At 30.8% G+C, this 23,652-nt stretch overlaps 1 protein-coding gene across 2 annotated transcripts; it reads right to left on the bottom strand.

Moving 5' to 3' along the window:
• Positions 1–1,696: 1,696 nt before the first annotated feature.
• LOC118196682 (uncharacterized) lies at positions 1,697–21,960 on the bottom strand. Of its 2 annotated transcripts, XR_015039844.1 has the most exons (5): positions 21,805–21,960; positions 20,742–20,809; positions 19,822–19,894; positions 18,392–18,518; positions 1,697–7,148 (listed from the first exon to the last, which is right to left on the bottom strand). XR_015039844.1 is itself a non-coding variant. In XM_085812063.1 (4 exons), exon 4 carries the CDS (start codon positions 18,301–18,303, stop codon positions 9,694–9,696), a length of 8,610 nt encoding a protein of 2,869 aa, XP_085668189.1. In that variant the 5' UTR covers positions 18,304–18,518; positions 19,822–19,894; positions 20,742–20,809; positions 21,805–21,960; the 3' UTR covers positions 9,633–9,693. The 2 variants fall into 2 exon arrangements, 1 of the variants encoding a protein (XP_085668189.1); XM_085812063.1 differs by lacking the exon at positions 1,697–7,148 and having other exon boundaries at positions 9,633–18,518.
• Positions 21,961–23,652: the final 1,692 nt, after the last annotated feature.

Raw genomic sequence — 23,652 nt, 5'->3', positions numbered from 1 at the left:
ATAAGGAAGAATTCCTCACTCCCCTACCTTATTCCAATATTCCTGCTCTTCTACAGTGAAATAAGTTTAATGTGAAAACGCTTAAGACAAAATATAGGTTAACAGGAATTAATGCAACAGTCCGGACAAACTACTATGTATTTTCATGCATTTGTTTCTCTTAACATGAAGATATCCTTTCTGGGAATGAGAAAAATAAGGCAAACACCGGCCTTACAGGCAAGATTTAAGCAGGATGTGAAGAGGTGGTTTCATATGTTTCATAGAAAGGAGGCTAACTTGGCTTTGAAATACCCTCGGAATAGACTGTGACAGTTTTGTTTATCTAAGCTACTTTCACTGTCCACCTCTACAAACATCTCACCTTTTATTGGTTTACTTTGGAATTTGGTGTTGAGTACATCGCAGTGCGAGTAAAAATTAGTGAATTTAGTTCATATTGTTGCACTCTGCATGTCTCTGTCTCTTCATATATTGCACTCTGCATGGAATTCAGTGACTCCAAGGATGAATGAAAATTGTTTTCGTCATGTACGATTCTCAAAAGTATCAGATTCTTTGGAACTAACAGAAATGGAGAAGGAGGATATTGAAACCAAGCCGACACTTAATGAAAAGTTTGAGCAAGTTTAGGTATTAATGGACGAATTCGCTGCAGTAGTTGATGATAATGTGTATGCAGCCCCAATTATGGCAGAGAAAGACATTTTGGAGTTTGTTCAAAGCTAAAAGAATATTATTAATGCAGATTCCAACAACGAAAATGAAATGAATAACGCAGCTCTTGGTTCCCAAGTCATCCGAAATGAGGAACATCGTAAAAAGTTTGTGCAGTTATTTAGATGCACATTCTAATGGTGAAATGAATAAACAAAATGGACAACATTGAACAATTTGTTAAAAATTTGATACCAAGAAAGATAATGCAAAGAAAAATATCAAATTATTTTCCCAAATCGCAATGTTTTGTTTTTCAAAAAACTTAAAAATTTTGTATTAAATTTCATTGAATGTTTTTGCTTCATTGATATCTATTAAATACATGCATATATACATACTATGTAAATAAAATGTACTCTAATACTTTATTTTGTTGAATATATATATATATATTTCAATATCCTTTAGCACGAAAGAATATTTCGGTCCCCTCAGTTTCGTGTTAAAAGATTTTCATTGTATTTTAGAATTTTATTTGTTATTGCTTGGAAAGATTTAAAAAAAAAAAGTGGAAGGACAGTCGCTTTGAATTTTGCATTATACTAAAATACAGTTTCTAGAATGCAATTACAAATATTGCAAATACTGCTGTGAATTTTTCTCACTTTTGAGAAGAATTTTTCTAAATACGAATCATTTAAGAAGCACTAATAACCTAAATACAAGTGTCTTGTATTTTAAGAACTCTTGCAGCACTGTCTGTGAAAGAATGAACCATTTTGATAACAGAAAAACAAGCACAATAGTATTTTAGAATGTTGAAACTGAAGTTTTATTTCAAAATTTTATTTATTTTTCTATCTGTTGTTTTGACATATTAGATTTTTTGGAGTGTTCTGAAAGGGGCAGCAAGAGATCTCCCTACACCACTATGCATATTAGAGATGAAAGACATATTAAAGATAAAATTATGAAGAGAGGGGGGATGCCCAATGTTTCTCCAGATTAAATTGAAATCAGACAAAAAAATAACACATTAGAGTTCATCCATATTATTTTAATTTACAATAAATATGTTTAATGGATAAAATGTACAATATGTTGCAAAGTAAAAAAATATTACATATTTGCAGTTGCATATATAACAAATACATGATGTATTATACAATATTAATGCATGATAAATGTACAAATGGCACATCATTTGAAAAAACAAAACAAAGTATCTTACAAATAAAAGATGCAAATTCATCACATGCTATATAAACAACATATACATTAAAAGACTACTACATATATATAAAATGAATATTTATTAATTTGTAACACAACAGTAATTATTCTGGTCAATTATATTGCATAGAAACCACAATACTTATTTTTTTCATTTAGCACTAAGTATCAATTTATAATTTATGAAAATTAAGATTTCACAGAAAAAACTAGTTTTATTAAATCATCATTTAAGATAACATGTAACATTCTAAATATATTTTCCTGTATTTCAGTAAGGAAGCATAGCTTTTGAATAAATTACATTGTAGAAGAAATTTGGTTTTACATAGCCTAGAAATGATTATACACAAATTTATATCATTTCTTCAATATCTAAGCATGAATTCTCTTGTAAATTACATTAAATATTTTTCCAAAGTACTCATTTTAAAACAATGAACATAGCAGAAATTTCTTAATATTTATAATCAAGTAAAGATACTTGCATATTATCTGCTCAAAGAAACTGTCGCCAAGTAGCACAATTTAGTGCCAATTATGGATAAGCGTGAAGTCATAACACACTCATAATACCTGTTTGATAAAACCACAGATAAAGAGTGGCAATACAATGTAAAATATTGTGACAAGAAAATATCCACTTGAAAAGAAATACTTGAAAGTTTAAGGAAATACTTGAAAAGTTTAAAGGACATAAAATCACATTTTTTACTACATTTTGGTTCATTTACAGCTCGTTGACAGAATTAACATCTCTAAGAAGGGAAAAGAACAGCCATAGATATGGCCAGCAAAATAGTAATAGATTGAAACAATTATTCTGCAGAAAGTTCATACTCATACTGTTCTAAATAAAGCTTCCAGTAAAGGGCCTAACAAAATAGTAGAAATCAATGAAAGCCTTCTTATGAAGCACAAAGTGGAATATTTTTGCAGCAGTGACTATTTGGTGGATTGCGCACAGAAATGCATGTTTTATTGCAAGAGGTACAGGCAGAAATGCAGCTCAGAATTTGGTAGGATATCCACCAACTTTGGTGGTTGATGGGATAATGATAGTATATAAGCATCATCATCAAGGCTTATTTCCAAAATAGAACTTTTTTAAACTGCACTTAATAGTTTTCTGATACACATTGTTGAAACATACTGTATGTGGTAATACAATGGTATTTAACACTACTTCATACCACGTATTAGGAATTTATTTATTGAACAAAAGTTGACATTTTTTCTATACTTAAACCATTTTGTATCCTCTTAAAAATAGTAATCAAAACTTTGATATCAATTTCTAGTCTGAAGAGAATATATCTTTATAAACAATTTCAATAAAATATGCAGGCAGACAAAAATAAGCATTCTAAAGATATTGCATCTATTATTTAGGATAAAAAGCCTTTTTTGACTGGTATACAAGCGTGCTAGCTACATGTAATTAATTCATGTTGATTTGAATAAAAGCTTAAGTATCCAACACCTCAATTAAAAAGAAATGTTTACCAGAATACCTTTATGATCTGAACAATTTTGCTAACACTCTTATCTATCCATAATAAGAATCCATTATAAATATGTATGCGTGTATGTATTTCTAGATTTTTCTCAAACTATAGAAGTAGATTTATACTTCAGAATAACAGAAAAATTATATGTACATATTAAAAAAAACAATAACAAAATGACACAGAATGGTATACAACCAGCAAAAGAAAAATTCGAAACATACTACAACTGTAATAGAATGGCTAAGTGCTCTAGCTTGGCTGGGACAGGCTATGCAGACTTAAAAGCACTTGCTTTAAAAAAAAAAAAAAAAAAAAACTTTAAAATTAGAAATTATAAAGATAAAAAAAATTTAAATATCACAGAAATTATATGATGAGTATGGCACAATTTATGCCTTAGAATCCCACATTATTTTTAACTTTACATGTCAATTCATTTTCTAGGAAATTCTACGGCAGAGCCATGATTTTTTAAACAGAATTTTGAGATAAAGTTTTCGACTAAATTCCTTTTAATATAAGCATTTTTCAGCATTTGTTTAAATTTTAGGTTGCCAGCAATTCATTTTATAAATGAAATCAGAGAAAACCCTGTAGAAACAAGGGGTTTGCAAATAACAGAAAAATTTAACAAAGGGCATAAATTAAAAATAGGAGTAGGAACAAACCAGAAAAGCAGAATAAGAGGAGAAAGGAAGATAATACATTTGTAACAGTGAACAGCTGTACTGTTATAGTCATTCTATAATTCTTGTAATATATAATCATTTCAAATGAAACTTCATATTATTTCAAAAGTAAAATTGGATTTTGTTTGCAACCAAACTACTTTTGTAAATATTTTAAGTACCAAAATGAAAGTATTGTATACTAATTAAAATTTCCTTGCTATTTATTTGTACATAATAACAGTACTATTTAATCAGTATTCTTCTGTTATCAGGACCAGATTAAAAATGTATATATGTAAGCACATATGTATGTGTGTATACAACTATGTGCATATGCATACATATATGAACACATTCATCTATACACACATGCATACATACATTTCTCAATCTGTCCTGGTAACAGGTTAGGTTAGGTTATTCAATTACGGCAAAGCACACAAGGGCTATCTGCCTAAAGGGAGGGATGCCTTCGTGGAGGACTTTCCAAGGGAAACTGGCTCGTATACACGTTACACATGGGGAAAACCACGAAAACGCCCATGCAGCCAGCCCGTTCGCGGGATTCGAACCTCGGACCGAACTACCAGTGTTCAGCGTCTTTACCGCTCGGCCGCTGGTGGGCTGTCCTGGTAACAGAACAGTACGTTATTCTTATAATTAAAATTAATCACACAAACATGAGTAAAAGCAGTTGAAATATAAAATCGCTGGTTATGCTCATTACTTATAAACTGTCTTATTGTTTGCTAAAGTAATTTAAATAAACTCATTATTTTTTAAATTTTTTATTCATGATTTAAAAAAATCTAAGAAAATTTCAGAGCATTTCATGACAATAATTTCAACTGTTATGATTTTAAACTTTTTTGTTATGATTGTCAATCCTACCTGCTACAATTTTCCTCACTAGATTTCCTAAGAAGCTTTTGATGATACTGACTTCATAATTTTACAATTTATTCAACAATCCTAGGATTCATTAACATAGTTGAATTAAAAATCAACCATATATTCATGATAATGCCCAGCAAAGAAATCACTGTTTTCAACATACGACTGATGACAATAAATAAGCTGGCACAAACTGACTGAAAAGAAGGAATTAGACAGATCACATTCAGACACACACAAACAGAGGGAGTTGGAGGAAAGAGTTTAAATAACAAGTTGACTGGTTATTTAATTCTATAAAAGCTAACTAAGGAATCCTACACATCTGCCACTACTGATCATATCACTGAGCTCCATCTCTTGTCTAATGGTAGGAACATCAAAAACTGATGTCTCAAGAGTGATGGGGAATAATGTGGGCATGCCGAATCTTGCTTTTTACAGTGATAGAGAAAAAAAATAGTTACATTGATTACATGAGCTAAGCTGAAAATAAGTGGTGGCTCTACACTGGTGTGTTTGGCTGACCAGCTATAGCTTTCCATAGCTTTTGTGATTGAGGAAGGAAAATGGCTTATTTCAGCAGGACAATGACCTACTTGCTCTACTTTAACCTACATGCTACCATTCAGATAAGCCTCAAATAACATCTTACTGTATTTCTTGACCATCCCCAGATCCTCAGATCCCCAGCTTTAAACCATTTTGAATGTTCTTCAGCAATGTGAAAGTTATGGTGATTCTCATGTACGACTGTGATGGTGTCATTCTAACGCATACCGTTCCCCCACAGCAGACCGTCACTACGCAGTATTACTGCTCATTTTTGGAGCACAATCTCCGACCAGCTTTGAAAAAAAAAAAAAACGGCGACACTTTCTGCAGAACGCTCCTCTCATTTTGCATGACAATGCTCGGCCACATGCAGGTGCTGCTACAGGTATTCTGCGACTTCCCCATCGTTGGAAACAGGTTGTACACAATGCTGGCGACTATATTGAAGGACTGTAAAACATGGTGACATGAATCACTTTTGTATTCCTTGTAAATAAATAGTTGCCACTATTAAAGCGACTATATTGAAGGACTGTAAAACATGGTGATATGAATCACTTTTGTATTCCTTGTAAATAAATAGTTGCCATTATTAAAGTTCCAATCCTCGTAAAAAAAAAATTTGAACTACCTGTAAGTAGTGCCAAATTGATTACTGAAAATGAAATCATTAGTTCTTACATGTTCATAATAAAAAAATATTACACGAAAAAAATTACTCCTTTTAAAAAGAAAATACTTCAGTTATCAGTTTTTGCACAATTTTAAAGTGGCAAATTTTATTTTCTTTAATAAGCAAATATGATAATTTTGCCCATAGGTATTGTTACTACCATAGGTATTGTTAATAAAGTTTTCCACGTGTTTTTTGTGGTTAAAAATACCAGCAAAATCGAACAATCGGTAATAAAAGGAACACCATAAAATGCATTGGGTTTTCGTGATGAACTATTTCATGGAAAAGTCATCAACATATGATTTTTTAAAAGCACATAACTTTTTGTAAGGGGGTTCAAACATACTTAAGAAAAAATACTGGACATTTTTCAACAGTTTCTTGAAACACATGAAATTTACACTGCTTAGCATTGAAACAATGCAAAGAACAGTCTGGATGAGCTTTGTATTCACTAATTAGTATATGCCAGATGATCAGCAGTGGCACATGATGCTCACTGAAGAACTGGAACATAACATTTTCAAAGAAGCCACCTTGATTGATAAAATGGTTAGCGTTGTTGGCTGACATATCGTTCGGCTCTTGGGCCCTACGTTTCGGATCTCAGAAAAGGAATATTAAATGTATGGTGTCTGTGCAATACGGGAGGAGGGTGAATTAAACCATTTCATACACAAGAGATTAAGCTATTGGATGCAAATAATTATTATTTTTTTAATTTTAATTTAGATACAATTTTGATATGGATGTTACAATAACACAAGATGCAACTGCCTTGACTAGTCCACAAGCTTCTTTCTTATATGCATTGTTTATTTGTATTATTAAGTCTTCAAAAAGAAATCCTGACAAATTCTGGTTAAAAAAGAAACCCAGTTCCTAGATCCTACCTAAGAATCTCATCAAATTTCATTATTTTATGTGACTTGTGTATCTGCCATTCAGCTAGATAAAAAAAAAAAAAAAAAGTGAAATTTTAAGTTTAAAAAAAAAAAAAAAAAGTGAAATTTTAAGTAAAAAAAAAATATATATATACATTATAAACTGGATCTCCAAATCACAAAATTGGAAGTCTCCATACAAAATGGGAATGTTGGCACTTTTGAATGTTTGCTGATATTATCTGCTCAGTATTTAAATATTCTATAAAAGACAAACTTGTTCATAAGTTTTCCCTTCCCCCACCCCCAATCTTTTTTTTGGGGGGAGGGGAATTATTTGGTTTTATGGATAGAAATTTACAAAATCTACAATCGTACATAAATGTGCATATTGTTCCTATTACTGCAACAGATCACATGTAAGAAATTAGTAACTTTTCAGGACCATGAAAAAAGAGAGAGAGAGAGAGAACAGATTTATAAGGATTGCAGCTACACAGGTGATACCTGCACATACCCATATTTTCTCTCCATTTCCTTGCCCTATATTATATTTTGAAAGAAACTAGACATGATTACTGGATCTATTGGATGGCATCTTAATTTTAAACAGACTTATTTATATGTGACCTATTGCAATAGATAATAAGCTTTCACTACCTTACAGCAAAAAAGAGGTAAATATGCCATATATTATAACCAAGAAGTGGAAAAAATATCATATTAAAAATTATAATAATATCAGCAAAAGTGCAACAGAAACTGTAAATAAATATGAAAAACAACCTACACATAGCTAAAAAGCAGAAGATGAAATGACAGTAACAAACTTTCACAAGCTATTTCTATGTAATACACAATGAAATGCTCCTTAAAAATAACATTAAATATATATAATATAACCCTCATTGTAACATAAATTTTATATTTTCAACATTCAACAAAAACATTTCGGCAATACAAATACACTTAAAAATTAAAACTACAATTTAAACAACTTATTTCAAAATTCATATGGGGCCAAATCTGAGGTAAAACTTGGCAAACAAAACAGGCAAACATGATTGATACAATCATATACTTTCATAGCTAACTGAAAGAGACGCATACCAATGCCAAATTCTGACACAGGTGATATTCTGAGGGCAATCTCATAAACTCCCTTTTTTTTTAGAGGTAAAGAGTTTTGCTTCTGAAGAAGAAAAACTTACATCTGATCATCCATGAAATAAATCATTTTGTTAGAATTCTGTGACAGTCTGAGGCTGCTTTTTTGTTTAAATATATGTTTAGATTTATAATGACTTGAAACACTTCTGCTAATAATTCTTAAGTTTGCAGTAATTTCAGTAATCTTAAATACTTTTTTCACCATTCTTATATTTTAATTCAAGAGATGCAATATCAGAGTCGTAGCTAGGGTTTTCAGCGCCCAGGGACAACTGAAGATTTCGTGCCCCTTACTGCTTGCCAAGGATGGAAAACATTTAATTCTAAAATGTCGTAATATCAGTTTGGCGTCCTTTGGATTCTGCGCCCGGGGACAGATGCCCCTGCTTGCCCCCCTCTAGCTACGGCCCTGTGCAATATTAAACATGAAAGCAACAAATGTGAATTATTCCAAAATTCTTTATATGTGAAAGACAAAATGGCATGAAATATAGAATAGATATAATAAAAAATTATACAATCAAAATAGAAATAATTTAGAGAAATGTATTCTGGACACATATGCATTACTATAAATACAAGGCGATCAAAATATGGATGTTAAAAGGTCTGTTAAATGTTCTACATCACTTTTTAGTCAGATGCTGAGAATGAAAAATTGTGTTAAGAAAGTATACTGAAACTAAATATAGGGGGGGCATCCACAAATGTGCCACATTTTTTGTAGGGAGAGGAGTAGGAGATAAATTAAGGATTATTTTGATTCATATATTTACCAAACGATTTTCAAAAAGTACAAAGAATATATTTTATGAAAATTACTGACACTTGAGTAAACACACATTTTTAATTTTTTTATACAACTTTCAATGTTATACTCTTTTTATATTTTTATAAACAATTATTGAATTCATAATATGGCACACAAAATATTTTGTTCTGCATATTACAAATTCCTATATAACTAGAAGTATTTAATGCTTGGGAAGCACAAACCATGGATGGCACTTGGTTTGTCAAACAGTAATTGCAGTTTTACTCAACATAAAATTGTCCGGCAAAATAAAAGACTTTAATTATAAGAAAGCAATGCCATATTCTGATATATTTTATAAGTTTTGCATAATTATTTTTATGGCATAAATGATATATTGAAGATTTCTTTAAGTAAATCTGAATGTAATTTATATACGTACATAATAACAAAATGAACACTTTGAATGAAACAGTACCTAAAATTTCATAAAAATGAAAAATATAAATTTAATTTTATAATAAATGATAAATATAAAACCTTTAACATTTTTTGTTCCTTTCAAAATTTTAGCCAAATTTAAAATGCAATTTTATTTTTGAATGTTCAATTGAAATAACAAGGTCAAGGAACTAAAATTTTGCTTTAATCATAAAGTAGACAATGTTCAAAAATAATTTATAAATTAATCTTCAATTAAATCTAAATCATAAGCTCTGTGAAACAACGATCTGTTATAATCATAAGAACTTGCAGTTTTGGAGCAAACTTTTGCTGGTATATCAGGATCACCAATCAAAATTAATTTACTAATTCCATATAAAAGTGGGATTAAAATTTCAGGTTCTGTACACAAATTTGCTTCATCTATAATACAACACATATGGGCAATATGATCAAATTCTGCACATGCCTGTATAATAAGTTCATCATGGCAATTACGAATTTGAGACAAAATAACATCACATTCACTAATTATGCGTTTCTTAGTAGTCAGAAGTAGCTCAGTCTTTGATTGATCTTTGGTTAAATGAGTCTTATTTTCATTTGATAATTCACCTGATTTAGCAGAGATGTCCGCTGCAGCAAGATCATCTAACATATACTTTCTCAGTTTTTGATGAACATCACCTCTTTTACCAATAATCACAACTTTTACTTCAGAATCTTCAAGATTAAATCCAATATCTGTTAAAGCTTTTGTAGTTCTGGTACATAACAGTACTTTAGTTGCATAAGATGATTTCATCCTTTCCACTAATTGAGGCAAAATCAACAAACGATCAGATGATGGCAATGATTTTACAACAGTAAGCAAAGGAAGTGGATGGGGTGATAAAATACCTTTCATAACCTCTCTTACACATTCAGACACTTTATCAGCTGCTTTCTGAAGATGGCGCGCAGCAAGAGCTACTGTCCGTAACCCATCTTCTAAAGGATTCAGAATATTTGCATATAAAGGGGATACTTGTAAATTTAATAAAGCATCATTCTGTTTTAAAGTGGACTTGATATTGCAAAGCACCTGAATGCGAATAAGTTGCTTTTTGTCGAAATCTTCTGATGAATAAGCACCCTTGAAAGACAATTTAATCAACTGCAACTGATCTCCTGCACTGTATTTGAGAGTCTTATAACATACATTGTCAGGTTCCATTTCAGGATTAAAATGTTTAACTTTAACATGTGTAACATATCCTAGAATTTTAATCCCTCCCTTTCCTACAGTGGCAAACTTCACTACTATAATATTCCCTTCTTCAGGAAATATCCCTCTATCAACATCTGAACTCTTATAAACAGTTCTGCACTCAACATTTATATAATGAGTTTCAACTGTATATGATGTTATTTCACAAAAGTATGGTGTAGCTTGATGCAAGCGTGTCCATGACACATAAATTCTCTGCCATGTTTCCAGCAATAATAACGGAAAGTATGTATTATAATAATCTTCCATACTTTCATAGCTGTTTTTAACTTTTTTAACTAATTTTGATATAGGAGGAGGGTCATGATTTCTTTGCTGCTGTACAAGCCAGTCAACATTCCATTCCAAAATTAATAAAAGAACATTTATTGTTTCAAAAATCTTTTCTCCAACAGATGCTTTCATGTGCCTTGGAGGAAGACATATACATCTACTAGTTTTCAACCTTGCTGACTGTTGCTGTGAGCTTTGTGTTGTTTGGGTAACAGGTATAGGGATAGTTGCACCAACAAGAACAGGATTACTTAAACTAGAAGTATCGAAACCAAAATCGACAGGAGAAGCATTTGGCTGCGTAGTGTGGAAAACTGGCATCAAACGATCAGTTATTATTTCTGGGGAAATAGGAGCAACCCTGGAATTGTACGGTTGAAGTCTAGGATCAGATCTACAAGAATTTTTATACATATTAACTTCAATAAAATGTTCTTTATTAAACTGCGTACTGGCTTTTAGATGATTGATCACTGTAGAACAAGGCACTGGAGGAATCTCTTGTATTTTTGGTCTGTTAGGAAGATACGTTTCAGAAAAATTGCTGGAAGGTGTATTTAAAATGGAGTTGTTTACTATGTGTGTTGCTGGATTTGCAGAAGAATAAAGAGGATCAACTGTATCAGAATAATTCACTTTCCGTCTGTAAACTGGGTAACTCACAGGTTTTCTTACATTCTTCGTGTCATAACTCAACTCACTAACTCGTTCATATGAAGGATTATTCAAGACACTTCTGTGACGAAACATATCTGTTTCTGAAGACTGAGCTACTTGATGTTTGTCTTCAGTTCTAATTCTCGGTTTATTTCTGTCAGAAATTATTTCTATTTCTGGAGACTGAACCATTGAATGGAATTCATCTGTTTTAACTCTAAGTGTATTATTTTTAGAATTACTTTTGTATGGCAACTTTTTAAATTTAGGTGGCTGACTAACGGATGACTGAGTTAAAAAACTGCCTCGATTTGTCACTCTGTTCCCATAAAAACGTTTACCATGACTATCGCTTGATTTTTCTCTGGTCTCGATAATCTTAGGCGAGTCGGGCATTTTTTCTCTTTTGGGATCAAACTTTTTAACAACCTTGTCGGGTGAAAACAAAGATGGTGTCATAAAAGTCACAGTTTTATTAGTTGTACATTTCTGATTTCTATAACCTTTTTTGGGTCTTTTGTTTTTATATTTCTTCAGTTTTTTAGATTCATCAAAAGTTGCATATCTTTTTTCTAGGTTAGTTCTTCTTAAGTTTTTAGACACATCAAGACTATTTGATTTCTTGATGGAATTTGTCAATTCACTCTTTGTACTTTTTTTACATAATTTACCACTTATAGTTTCAGAAACAGGAAAACATTCTTTCAATAAATGTTCATTTAATTTTCCTTTTCCTCTTGATTCAGGTTCAACTGTTTTTCTTTCCATGATTTTTTCCCACCTGCTTTTATATTTAGGCTCACTTTTAAGTAGTTCTTTTTCATCACTGCTAGGCTGTTTGTTTGAATTATCTTCTTCATCACTTCTGGTGGCCACATCCACATCAATATAATCTGCACCATCGTCAGATAAATTTTCAGAATCACTAACAGGAATATTATTTGAAGTTTTATTGGCACTTTCATTACAAACTCTATCTGGGGTGACATTTGGAATATTATCTTCACAAAATCTTGCTGGTTTGTGGTCATATTCATGGATTATGGGAATTTTTGAGTGAACAGACTGCTCCATAACATCTGAATAATTTAAGTCATAATGATTATAGTTTAATGCTGTATTTTTTAACAGCATTATGTCCTTATTATTAGTAGCTTCATTATGAATATAATCAGGAGTATCTGATGAAATGATATTTTGAGTCAAATTTGAATGCAAACTTTCAGCAGTCTGAACTATTTTCAACAGTTCAGAAATAGGTATATCAATTTTCTCCAAGCACTTATTTGAAACTGCACTATCTGGCCAAGCAGCATCCTGTTCCTTGAGATTGTTGTTACATTTGGCAATTCCATTATTAACAAATAACTCATTATAATTCTCAATTACAGGCTGCAGAGGATTATTAACAACAGATGGTGAATCCGAATATGTATTTTTATTATCTGAAATAACTGATGATAACTCTGTCTGATCATTCAGTGGCATAAAATTATCTACAGATGTCAACTGAGTACTCTGAATGATACTATAAAGCATGTCCTTGCTAATGTCAGTACAATCTACATCCTGTTGTACTTTATTTTCGGTTGATGGTCCTATTATTTTATTTTCCATACCAATTTCTAAATTCTGAACAAATGAATTACTGTTATCAGATAACACTTCTCCCACGTTATAAGCATCAAGATTCATGTAACTCTCCTTCGTGCAATAAGCAACTTCAGAGACTCTGGAGCCAATATTATCAATCTTTATAGAATTATTGGTGAATGAATTAAATTTTTGTGCAAGATCTGAAAACAAATTGCTCAATTTCTCAGGCTCTGATACCTTAAAATCATTAACACTTGCAACAAAATCCACCTTATCTTGCCTAGACTTTAAGGTAGGAAATGTTTTAAATTGATCACTGGCTTCACCTTTTTCTGCAACTAAATTAGATGAATCACCTTGTTTAGGATTATCATATTTTACCATATCTTCAGAGACTTCATCAGGATTAAAGTTTTCAAAGAATTTTCCATAGACAGTATTTTGATTAATATTAGCTTGAAGTGATGGAATACCCTTATCATCCACATCTGAACTGGATACTGGAAGAAACCCAACTTTTGGAAAATTCTCATTATCTGCAGGTAATAATTTTGAAGGTTTATAGCATTTGGAGAGTAATTTTTGAGAAGGAGCTATACCCAATATTCTGTGATAACATTCTGCTTCTGCTTCCATAAGTGGATATATTATTAATTTGACTGTATCTTCAGATTCATTCTGGAAAGTTGCAGCTTTACTTTCAGCACAGCGTAATCGAGATACAACTTCTTCTAAACTTAAATTAAGGGATAAGGGATTTATTCTGGCATAAAGATTAGATCGGCATCTATGTTTACGCCTAAGGGGGCCCAATGATGCATCAGCTGGATAAGGATACATATATAAAGATTTATATTTCTTTTCTAAGTTAGCTGTATAGTTATCAGATGGTACTTCCTTTAAGGAAAACTTTTCAAGTTTTGTTTCTTCACATGGAAGTTTGCGATTTGAAGGAGAATTATCATGTAAAAGAGGAATATTTTTCGCTTCAGAAACCAAGTCAATACTAGAACAGTGATGCGATATATCAGAAGTACTAACTGAATCAGAAAGCAAATGAGAACTCTTCACAGTTTTTAAAGATTCTTCTTTATTTAAATTTGATGAGACTTCCACAACACTCTTTTCGTTACATGAAATTTCATGTAAGGCATGCTTATCACTCCCGATACTTATCTGAGGTTGAACTGGAGATGTAAATGCACCGACTGCAAGAGACTGAGACTCTTGTGAAGGAAGACAGTCTGACTGAGAAACTTCTGGGGTGATTTTATTTGAGTCACATATAAGAGATTTTTTTCTTTCACTTTCTTGTATACAAGAATTCCCTGACTCAGATTCTATGGACTGAATTACAGTAACTAAGGAAGCAGTGCTATGAGAAGGTACATTATTTAATTTTTTTGCATCATTTTTACTAACTTCTGTAGATGATGAGAACACTACATCAGATTCCGAATTTGAGCAGGAATTAGAATTTATTTTCCCAGAAATATCTCCAATTGAATGATCAGTTACCGATTGTTTAGCAATACTGGATTCAGCATCAGATGACTCAGAAATGACTGATATATTTTCTGTTAATGAAACTTTACAAATGGTACTTAAGTCACACTCTTTATTCTCAGATGTAGCTGTTCCTTTTTTAAATATAGGTATTTCTTCAACTGATGAAGTATCATCACAAGGCTCCTTTTTAATTGCAGCAGCAATATGCAAAGAATTAGAATCATCAGAAAATATCTGACTTGCATGTTCAATTGTTTCCCTAGTATTAGAACTATTGCTTTCATGAGTTCTAAAAGTTACTTCAGGCAAAGGTGATCCACTGACAATCCTTTCATTGCTGGACATTTGATTCAACACACAAATACCAGCAGAATTATCATCACATGGTTCGTTTTTAATTTTAACAGCAGACGGAAGTAAAGAACAAAAATCTTTATGTGGTATATCTGTACAGTTGTCTGTTGAATTTGTGCTATGATTAAACTGCATGTTGTCTGAACATAAATGAGAATTTAAATTAGAGATGTTTTCAGAAGTACTAGTTGAGCTCTGTTTATAATTTAAAGTATTCAAAATATTTTCAATGGTTTCAGGAATGCTTGGAATTTGACTGGCATTTAAAATTGACTGCTGACTAGAAAATGCATCAGTATGGGAATTACTTCCACTCCCAACTGGTGATTGATGACCTGTATTAGAAATGTTAAGCTTAACTGTATTAAATGCAGAAACTTCGTTAAATGAAGCATTATCAGTATCAGTTAGTTCTTGTTTAATTTTAATAGGAAAAGTTGAAGAACTGGATGTGTTTAATGATGCTTCCGGTGAAATTTGCAATAAATCAACTTTTTCACAGGACTGTAAACTTTGCACAGATAAACTACTGCCTGACATTTCTAATATGCTTTGAACAGCATTACCAGGTTTTATTGTTTCTGGGAGTTTGTTAGAATTGCTTTCACTGCAGGATGACTGATTAAATAGATAATTTCTAGATGAATCTAAAGGGATTTCTTCATCAACTGGCTCTTTTTTAATAGAAACAATAGGAGGAAGGTATAAATCAGAAGCAGACTTCTGTATGGCTGATTCAAAAGGAAGATTTGGGCTAGGAGATTTTGAATTTGTTAGGAGACTACACAGAATGCTCTGTTTTTTAGTAGTACTTTTAAGAGCTTCAGCATTTCCAGTCTTGTCTTTTTTATTGGAAGAGTCAGAAGCTGGTATACAAGCCGCATCTGATGCAATGGGAAGACCTGAAATATTATCGATTTCTTTCTCAGATTCTAAATCAATATAACGGATATTAACATTTCCAGCACACTTTTTATTTTGGCAGTGAGAAATAGGATTAACATCTTCACTTAACTTTAAATTCTGAGTACTGGCAGTACTACACTTGAGTTTCTGTTCCCAGAATTTTCCAGATATAGCTGAATCTTGATTTTCTACATCTAAACTTTTCTTTAGCACAAAAGCTTTATTTGGAATCACAGATTCTGAAGAACACAAATTATGTTTTGCAGTTAAATTACTTATAGCTAAGTTACAGTTCTTTTCTGATGCTGATAATAAATTTTCAGTATCATCTATTGGCTCTTTCTTTATTTCGATACAGTTTAAAGATTTAACAGGAATTTGCTGCTCTGATCTAGAAAGTACGTTTTCAGAAGATCCTAATCCTATCACATTAGAAGTATCATGCATTTCTAATAAAGAACTGGGACCAGTTGATTGTTTACACGAAGTATTCACTGCACTATTTTCATATGCTGATTCTGTTTCATTATTTTTATTTGAAATATGGCGATTATGATTTGTTTCAGATTTGTTCTTCTGTACAGACTCTTCATTTCCATAATCTATAATTTCTTTTTTAATTTTTAAAGCATTAAAATTATAGAGACTAAGACCAGGTTTTGCTTTTATGGTGGAATTATTTTTATTGCTTAATTTCCTTTTTTGTTCAGAAGTACAGGCAGTAGAAGTTTCATTTGTATTCAATAACTGAATTTGCTTTTCATGAGGATCATTCACTGAAACACTTGAATAATTAGCATACTCTTTACATGCAGATTTATTTTTACTTTCTTTTATCCTTATTGCTGAAAGATAAGTTGTATCATCATGATTTTCACTCACATCTTCTTCAAATGACATAAATACATATGCTTTATTTGCTTCAGTTTCAAATTTTGGAATCTGAGTTTGATTTTCACATTTTGTATTATTCATACTGCCTTTACCCAAATTATCTGCAGATGATTTCTGCCGCTGTACATTTTTAACAGTTCTTGATTTTCCCCTTTTTCTGGAAACAGTTTGATTAAAGTTAGATGGACCGCATTCCACTGGACTTTTACATGGTAATGAAGAATCTGTGATTGTCTCCAATTCAGAAGGTACTAAAAAATTATCAAATTCTGCACCACTGCAAATTGTTTGAGGAGTATTTGCATTTGACCTTGATCCTTTTCTACCTCCACCTCTTCCACGAATCTGCCTAGTTTTACCTCTTCCACGAGATCGACCTTTTGTTTTTTCCGCAATATTACAATCAATGTTGCCATTATTGTTCTGCACAACTGGAAAGTGAAATGATGAAGATTCTGGACCATATAAAATATCACATTTTGATGAGTTTTTATTCTGAACAGATAACGCTTGCAATGCACTGGGTACATGCTGAAGAACAGGTGGCAATTCATTCGTTGCATCACAGACAGAATCATCAATTTCTTGTTTGATAGGGACCAAAACAGGAGCAGTGTCATCTAAACATGAATCTTCTTCAGTTTTAATTGGTAAAGAATTGTTTCCTTCTAACCTAGTAAGCATTCCACTTTCAGTTCCATTTGAATATTCCATATAATTCAACTGTTTATTATAAGAATGATTCCGAGTTGGAACAGAACTTCGTGTGTCGGATCCCTCCAATTTTGGTAACGAAATATAGCATGCTAGCATTTCACGCGTCATCATACCTTTACTAGGCAATAACGTACCTAAGTATGGGCTTCCTTCATCTTCAGCAAGTCCATTCCAAGATTTCTGAATACTATTCTCAAGGTCAGTATCATCTAGAATAATAGTATCTGAAGAATCTGAATCTATTTTTTCATTCAACGTTAATTCTGTAGATAAATCTACAGGTTTTAGTTGATTATTACTGGAATTTTTTTTTTTAGTTTTACGTTTCTTATTACGCCAATAAACTGACTTTCTCGGCCTTTTCCTTTTTTTAATCAACTTTGTATTATCTAAGCTACATGAAGAGTTAAAAGAAATCTGAGAGCTATCAGACTGGAGGAAAGCAACATCTTCTCCACATGTTGATGAACTGGGTAAAATCCTAGCTTTCTCTGGAAATTCACGACCTGCTACTGTTGCAAGAACTTGCACATCAGGATATGCAGTATTACTTTCTACTTTACCTTTAAGTACAGATGATAACATCTGTGAGTTATCGGACGATCCATTTATTTTATTAGCCAGATTTACAGAAGTCTTATCAGACATCTTAGAATTCTTAAATATCATGTTCATATTTTCTGTAATGCATTTTTACTTTTCTAATAAATATCATCTTCTTATATGTGTTTGAAGAACACATAATTAAGATAAATTATATTACCCAGTTTCACAGAAAATTCATTATACGCACAAGAACTTTTTTCAGCCACTTAAATATACTGCAGGAATGACTTATTATTTTTAAGGACTTGAAATATTCTAATATCACCTCGGAGTTCTGTAATCACCTAAAATAAAGAGGAAATTCATTGGATTATTAGCACATTATACGAAAATATAAACTCAAAATTACTATTACAGTTGGTAAAAAGCTGAAAAACTTAACTTGACTAATTAAAAAAAAATAACTTGACTGTTAATTTATACATATTTGCATATTACAGATAGCTTACAGTAAACATTAACACTACCTGATACGAGAAATATCACTAATAAATGTAATCATTTCTGATACATTCTTGCAAATAAGTTATGTTATTTTATAGACTCCTGTCACCCAGTTTTTTTTTTTTTTTTTTTTTACTAATAAGGGATATAGGAGAATACTAGATATCAGGAAACATCTTTAAATTTACATATCCCTTTTTATTAAAACAAAAATTTTCAAGCAAAAGCACAAAGAAACATAGATTTAAGACATTTCTGGGGAAAATCCAAGTTGTTCAAGGTTGTAATATGATAAATATTAGGATTAATACTTCTTTTGATTACAGGAATTACAATTAGAGATATTAAGCAAAATTAGTAGAAATTAAAGAATAAGCACTTTCAAATCTTTGATTTACATTTGCTTTTATTTCATTAAATGTAAAAACTAAAAGAATAATACATCATGGATAATACTTATAAAAAAGTATTGCTTAGTCATCTTCAAAATCAAATCAACCCAAATGCATACACTTGGCCTATGCTAAGATTCTTGAAAACATTTTAAAGAAAATGACTTTGTTGCATATTTTACACTAGTCATCTGATCACTGTAATAGTTTAAACTGTCTGGAAACAATAACTTTACTGAACCATCATTGTCCCAATAAGAAAGCACAGCAGTATCGAAAAAGATTCTTCCGGTGGAAGAAAAAGAAAAAAAAAAAAAACTTCTTAGCTCAAAATATAGTCAAAACTATTACAGCCTTTAACACTATGCTGTTTTTCCTTGTTTTGCACTTCTAAAATAAGCAAATACGTTTTTACTAAGGCTGTTAGAATCGTGTACTTGAATTTAATACAAACATTTCAACATGCATTACAAGATTAGTCCATTAACATCTTCATTTCTTCTAACGTATTGATAAAAGATAACTAGTAATTCTCCAAATATTTAATTAAAGTTGCAATTTATAAATTTTTCAAGGATTTAAATATAACAATTACAATTTTAGGCATTTTACAATAGATATTGATTGTTGTACAACATATACAAATGCACACAAACAGGGAGAGTTAAAACCCAATCAGGAATATAAATATTTTTATTTAACATCTAAATAATTAACAAATTAAAAAATACCAATGTAATATAAAGAATACCTTTTCAAACATTTAAAATATAGCAAGATTCCACATCACAGCAGAAACATTCTTTTAATACTTTTGCTAGGAACTGAAACAAAAAAAGATTTGTAAACATTCAGGTTGGATGCCAAATATGCTCCATATGTATTCTAAAAAATTATCAAATGGAGAAAATATGCAGCCAATTAAATTAGTATATTTTGAAAGCAAATAATAACAATAATAATTACCAACTAAACAACAGCTCAACAGATTTGCAGCACATTCAATCATGCTGTACAGGGTGGGTGTGTATATATATATCTATATACATACACAGTTCGGGTATTAGCATCACATATGACAAATTATAAGACAACACAACTTTTACAGAATAATATATTTATTTACTTCTCTTTTGAACTGCTTCATTCACAAAAACAAATGTACAAAACTTTTGTTTTATATACAGTATTCAAACACAAATGTCACAGTAATGAAACAATTTCCATTACATATAACAAATCAATGATGGAACCAATTTACACAATGCCATGCCTACCATAATATTAATTACTGAAGCTAAGGTTAATTCCGAAATAAGTAAAATAAAAAATTGCCTAAACAATTATTAGCATACAAACAACTTTCTCTACCCCCTTACATACAGCACATCCACCTCTAATTTAGAGTAATAAAATAGGGCATAAATCGGGTAATGCACACCAAGTGCCATTTTGAACATTTTCCATACTGATACTTCAGACACATTAAAGAAAGACTGATTTCATACAAAATATTTTAATGGAAGAAGGCAAGACAATGTATAAGAAACACAAATGACAATAAATCTTTTATTTAAAAAACATTATTAAGTCGAATTAGTGCTTGATTGATCTGGCATTTAAATGACTTTTATATTCATTGAGATTAAATGTAATAGATTGAGCTATTACATTTGCTTTGAGCTATTCAGCTAGATTTCCTTGGCTTGATTTCCTTAATCTTCTGGACTCTTCTTAATCTGCAAATAAAAACAAAATATAAATTAGCATGTTGGTTTTCATACCTCTACAAACGTGCAAAAGATATATTAAAAAAATTTAAAAAAAAAAAAAAAACTCAGGAAAAAAATCAATTTGTGAAGCTATATAAATCATATCAAAGTATTTATACATATTTGAAAGCATTTCAGCCAAGAGTCTGAAAACAAAAATGCATTCACAATACATATAAAACATCTTTAAAGTGATTGACTTATTTCTCTTAACTATCTTATGATAATAAAAAGTACATTTTCAATGAAATTTTTAAATGTAATTTAATTCAAAGTATGAAATTTATAAATTCAACAAAATTCAATTAAAAAATTCTATAAACTTTTTCTTAGCCTCTAAAACAAAATTTGCATGGTTAAACAAATTCAAGATTTATAAAACACATAATCAATAAACAATATAAAATTTAAATACAATCAGAACAATGGTTACAAAGAAACCATTGTTCTGATTTTGGTGTGAAAACATCACAAAAGTTTTAAAAATAATTAATTAATGTGAAAATATGTAATAATATTTTAATTACGGAATATGAAAAGACAGCTAATTTCATTACAGAATATGTTATTACATACTGTTAAGGCGCATTTAATTTAGGTGCTAAAATAAGCATGCTTATCTACAAAAATTTACAAACAATTACATAACCATATAGTGACAAAGAAAATAAAATTTTAATGAAATTTCAGAATTCATCATCCCAGAATGCAGCGTTTAATGCAATATGAAGACGAAGTTCTATTCATCTAATATGGATATACCACGTGATTACCACAAGAATGCAATAAATACATGAGAAATACTAGGGTACAAAATTCCAGAACTTCACCTACTAATTACACTTGAGACAGTTATTAAACCAACACATTTGTGCAGTGCTCAAGTTCAGAAATAAATACAAATAATACATCAATTTGAATTCTCCGATAAAGAAGATCAAATAAAATGAAAAAATACTTACTTAAGCATATCATTCATGCGATTTCCGTTCATTTAACATTTATTCTTCAAGGACATTCTTGTTTATAGCAAGATGTCGGCATTGTACAGCTACTCTTGAATGTGTAAATGTTGCCAGATGCATAAGCTTGCTTTTTCCCTACATATGACATATTTTCCCCTAACGAACAGGTTGTTTAGAACTTTCAACAACTGAACATTAAAACAACTAAATTCAGAAATTTATAAGAGAAATGGTTAATAATAATTGCTCTTGATAAATAAGAAAATATTTTGAGAAAGTCTGAAAATTTTAAATGTAATGTTTTACACTACGCCCTTTTTACAGTCTTGTGTAAAACGCTTTGGATTTTCAAAAGCGTCAATGCCTTGGATTTTCAAAAGGGTTAGTAAAATCTTTGAAAAAAAAATTGTGTATTGAGTCCGCTTGAGAAGACTTCGCCTATCATTCGGAATGCTAATTTTGCTAATAATAATAATAATGCTAATAAAAGTACTAATAATATTTAAATTGCATTTCGAAATGGTTAAATCTTAATGTTTAATTATGTTAATGTGATTGCTTACAAGCTCGGCGCACGTAGTATAAATATTTAGGCGAAATTCAAGTGTGACGTCCGCCATTTTGAAGTGCTGGTCCTACTTACTACTACTACCTCACAGCGAAAGTTGGAAAAAGTGCATCATTGTGATTGGACGTGACTCTTCTTTTCAAGAGAGTGACCGGCTGAGCGGTATTTTGCTTGTTAGACTTTTATTTTTTGATTTGGAAACATTTTTAATTATTGAAATTTGAAATAACATTGTATAATCATATACAGAATTAGATATATACAGTGGCTCATATTTGTATTTTTGAAATTTATTTCCTTAGAGCTTGTACTAAATAGTAACTTCGAAAAATAATTTTTCATTTTTTTTTTTTTCCATTTTAAGCCTTGCTTGTTATAAATTAATATTATCCATATTTCTTATAATGAAGAAATTTGTTCAAAACGTTCTAATCAGTAACTCTTATATTAATTCAGACACTTCAAATTTTTATTGAAATGTTTTCGGACACATAGTGTTTCATGTTACAATTGTTTTTTTTTTGGGGGGGGGGGGATTTCAATGAAAATACATCACTAGAAATACTGTATGCATTTGGAAATTTTTATGTGTTTACCAAAACATATTAACAGATTATGCTGCAGATTAATCACCAAGGTAAAAGAATTTTAAAAAAGGGGGGTAAAAGAATTCTAGATATCTAAAAATTGTATGTAAAGACTTAATAAAACAATATAAACTATATGGAACTGTTCAAAATGGACTGAAGTTTGAAGGTTTTTATGTTCCAAGCAAACACAAAGGAATGAGAGATTTATTCTGCAGAAAATCAGACAAGACCCAAAAATCAGCAATGCAAAATGTTCAACTGATACAGAAGAAGAGTTTGTGATAAAAGTTAACCATAATGATTTTGAGTCATTTACTGGATGATCACCAAGAAGAAAATTCTTTTTCAGCAAGGGAAATATACCTGGTGTTCACAAAATCTATAGTAAGCAAAGTTTTATCACGTTGGAACATTGTTTATATTTGCAGAAAAGTCGAAATTAAATATATTTGGAAATTAAATATATTTGGATCTGATAGATGAATTAATATGTGGCCAAATCCAAATTAAGAATTGAATTTGAAAATTGTTATGCACAGGGATAGAGGCATAATAGTTTGAGGATGTTTCGCTGCCTTTGGAATAAAAAATTCAGTGTTCTTGAAAATAATATATATTAGTACAAATAAATATTCTCAATGAAAACCTAAAAGCATCTGGAAGGAAACTTGGAATGCAAAATACAGT

Source organism: Stegodyphus dumicola, chromosome 2 (assembly GCF_044657685.1).
Source record: "Stegodyphus dumicola isolate Sdum_Otavi_A_Nest chromosome 2, ASM4465768v1".
NCBI classification, from domain to species: domain Eukaryota; kingdom Metazoa; phylum Arthropoda; class Arachnida; order Araneae; family Eresidae; genus Stegodyphus; species Stegodyphus dumicola.
This window is presented reverse-complemented; position numbering and strand designations above follow the sequence as displayed.

Coding starts and splice junctions, on each gene's coding strand:
- LOC118196682 (XM_085812063.1), bottom strand. CDS start 18,303: ATGAACATGATATTTAAGAATTCTAAGATGTCTGATAAGACTTCTGTA.